Source organism: Vanessa cardui, chromosome 8 (assembly GCF_905220365.1).
Source record: "Vanessa cardui chromosome 8, ilVanCard2.1, whole genome shotgun sequence".
Taxonomy (NCBI): Eukaryota; Metazoa; Arthropoda; class Insecta; order Lepidoptera; family Nymphalidae; genus Vanessa; species Vanessa cardui.
In genome coordinates, this window is record NC_061130.1 from 1921502 (window position 1) to 1924751 (window position 3250).

Below are 3250 nucleotides of genomic sequence, written 5' to 3' on the forward strand. Positions count from 1 at the left end.
CTAACCTTTGTGCATCCCGGTGTGCTTATCCTTGAGGACGGTTAGCTCGTAAATCTTCCCAAACTCCTCGAACATTGGGCGCAGATCGTTTTCCTCGAGGTGCCTCGGTATTTGACCGATAAAAAGTTTGACGGCGTCTTTACCGGCACCAGGCGGCGCTCCTGTCCTCTCGGCCGGTGTGAGTGGCGACGCACGCTTCGCATCATAGCCGCCGTGCACAGGAGTCGACGGCATCGAACTCTCGTTAGACTCTTGCCGGCTTTGGATCATAGTTTTAACCGGATGAGTCTGAACGAAAGTAGGGAACATTAGAGCCGGATTGCAAAGATTCGTACCGACCAGCATGACTATCACAGTACAGATACAATAGTTAAAATAGTTCTTAATCACAGTTAATTTGTACTATAATTTTCTTAAACTATAAATTCGGTTTTGTTTTAAAGCTTTCGCGGGCTGTTTACTTTCGGAGGGCGTAGGGTGGGGTGCGTTGGTGTGCGTGTTTTTTGTCTGTTTGTGTCTCGCTCGCGTAATGCGTAATGGTATCGATCCTTATAGTAGAGGCTCAGGGACCTCGTGTATTTCACCCACTCAATGTTTCACACGTGCTACGCTATAAACAACTTATATTCTTATTCGCAATTGTTATTTTTTTTTTTCTTAAACTATACAATTTTTTTTTAATTAATAATTACACGACTATATTCACTTAAATATTATTGGCACGATTTAGGTACTGACAAAATTTGAGCGATATACTTAAAAGTTAACACTACAGTACGTTCAGCTACTAATATATTAAAGAAATAAATTTAGCGGGAAAAAAGTTTAACACGAAAACGTATGTTTGTGTTTACGTATCGGAGCGCACGCGGTACTGTTTACAAACAACCGTTGGTCAAACACACTATACTTTTTTTTTATAACGTTTTTACTTTTAATCCACAATCGAGATACCACCAATTTAATACTTGTTTTATTTATATATCGATCGATATAAATCGAACACTTACGATCACTTAATAACTAAACATCGATTACACTTATTATATACAGTGCTAATTTAAATAAGATCACACAACAACGATGAACGATGACCTTACGCACAAAAGAAACACAATACGACGAACTAAATTAGGCAACAAATTTGCCGTGTTCCCGTCTATATGTCTACATGTCCACTAACCTAAAATTCCCTCCCGGTCCTTTCATAGCGTACGCTATGGGGGAGCCTCGAATCTTGATACAGGCCTCCCTTTCACTCACCCTCGCAGATATTTAGAGGCAAGTGAACTCAGTTTATGCGACGCGGTTGATTATTACGAATCTCTTGTCTCTCGCGATATTATGCAAGAAATTTGTATTGTTAACATACTTCAGTATGTGTTCTCTTTCTTTAGATTACAGCCGCAAACAATCATAGCTGGGAAATTTAATAATAACAAATCGCATCAACCCATGACACTAAGAAAAGTATTAGTTAAAATTCCAAGCTATATAGTTGATTCGATAGAATTCGTAAGATAAGTTTTCTATAATGCGTTCGAACATCGATGAGAAACAGTAAGAATTGTGGGGCAGTTTAGCATTTAATAAAAACCAAACCAACATCAGGATCGGAAAAAGTTTCCCTGAATAATTTATCCGACCAATGCTTAGGAGGCAGTCGTAAAACGAAACGCGAATTTTGGTAAAAAGGTCTTCAGTGTTCGGCCGGACTATAACTCAAGCGCCGAAAATAGAAGGGGATGGACCACCCTTCAGCCTCTCCCTCTAACCTACCAGCGTCGTTTCGGATGATTCGCGCCCTTAATGGCTGTTTAGAAAAAAAGTGAATTAGAAAGGGCCACTTTCCTTGCTTCTTTTAGATTATTATTTTTATAATACAAAAATATTAAAAGTTATTTATGAATATTGTTTTAATAAATTAAGTGTTGAAATTATAAGTAAGTTTTTAAATGAATTATATATGTTTAGTTTTTAAGCTTAAAATCCTGTGTTATATACACAGGATTTAGATGTAGTATATCTGCTAAGTAAAAATCCCTTCCCACCGAATCAGATTTCATTATGACGTTTTCCTCACCGAGAATAATAATAAACATATATATTTAATACTTACCTGTACTTGAACTTGCAAACTTCGATTGGCATTCTCGAGATCTGTGGCGTGTATATTTGTACCGCAGGTCATATTAAAAAAAAACTTAGAATATATTTTTTTATGAAAAACATTTTATATTAATTCAACACACATGCATATTTTCAATAAAAAGGTGCGAATATTGAATACGTCCTCAGTACGAACCACATTCTCTCACAATTTTTATCATAAAATATTATATAGAATCGTTCGGGAATTGGATGAAGGGACTGTAATAACGTTCGGAAAAATGTTTTTTCGAGGTTATGGAAATTCTATGATCGCGCCAAGTGAGGACACATAATGTCGTATACAAATACATACATAAAGACATTATTTGGGAGAAAAGAGCGAGGGGAGTTTACGTGCGATATTAAAATTTGTCCCTATTTTTAAAGCTCTTGTTCAGTGGGTGACGAGTTTAAGATGTGTTTTTTTTGTATTCTATTTTATATATTATAAGAACAAAATTAAAGTATATATATTAATATTTTCAAGTTCCTCTCTGTACAGCAAGTGTAAAAGAATAGAAAGTGTAGAATCTATCTATGTACAGTCGGGGTAAAAAAAGGTTCGTCAATTTAAGATCTATTTTCGTGTGCTCAGTATGAGCGATAATCTGCTTTACCGATCGAGAATGACACATTGCATCACAATGATTTGATGTTTAGATTCAAAAGATACTAAGAGTTGACGATTTGATAAAGGACTGAATTTGAAAACTGACGAAGATTTTGTTACTCTGACTATACTTGTATTTTGAATATGTAGAGAAAATAGTTATTTTTTTAAATAAATCTTTTAAACACATGGGTCTTCTAATTAAGATATTATTTATTTAATTATGAAACCAATTTTAAATGTATTTTTACATTTAATGTTTTTAAAAAGCACATAACATTGTGTGAGTGATATATCAGCTAGATATTTTTTATACATATTAATATTCGTTAGTACAACTTTAGCAAGAACTTTTATAGTTTTTATAAATTTTCGAATTATTTTTATTTTATATTTTCATCACACTTTAACTGCTTGGGTTTTAATTTTAATACAAATATGTAAATAAAATTTGTATACTGTATAATACTTTTAAATCTAGTAAAAATA

General features: G+C 34.1%; 1 protein-coding gene across 1 annotated transcript; it reads right to left on the minus strand.

Annotated features, from left to right (window-relative positions):
- Nucleotides 1-2191, minus strand: LOC124531729 (CUGBP Elav-like family member 4). Its single transcript, XM_047106240.1, has 2 exons — nt 2120-2191; nt 1-288 (listed from the first exon to the last, which is right to left on the minus strand). The coding sequence occupies exons 1-2, from the start codon at nt 2189-2191 to the stop codon at nt 1-3; spliced, it is 360 nt and encodes a 119-aa protein (XP_046962196.1).
- Nucleotides 2192-3250: the final 1059 nt, after the last annotated feature.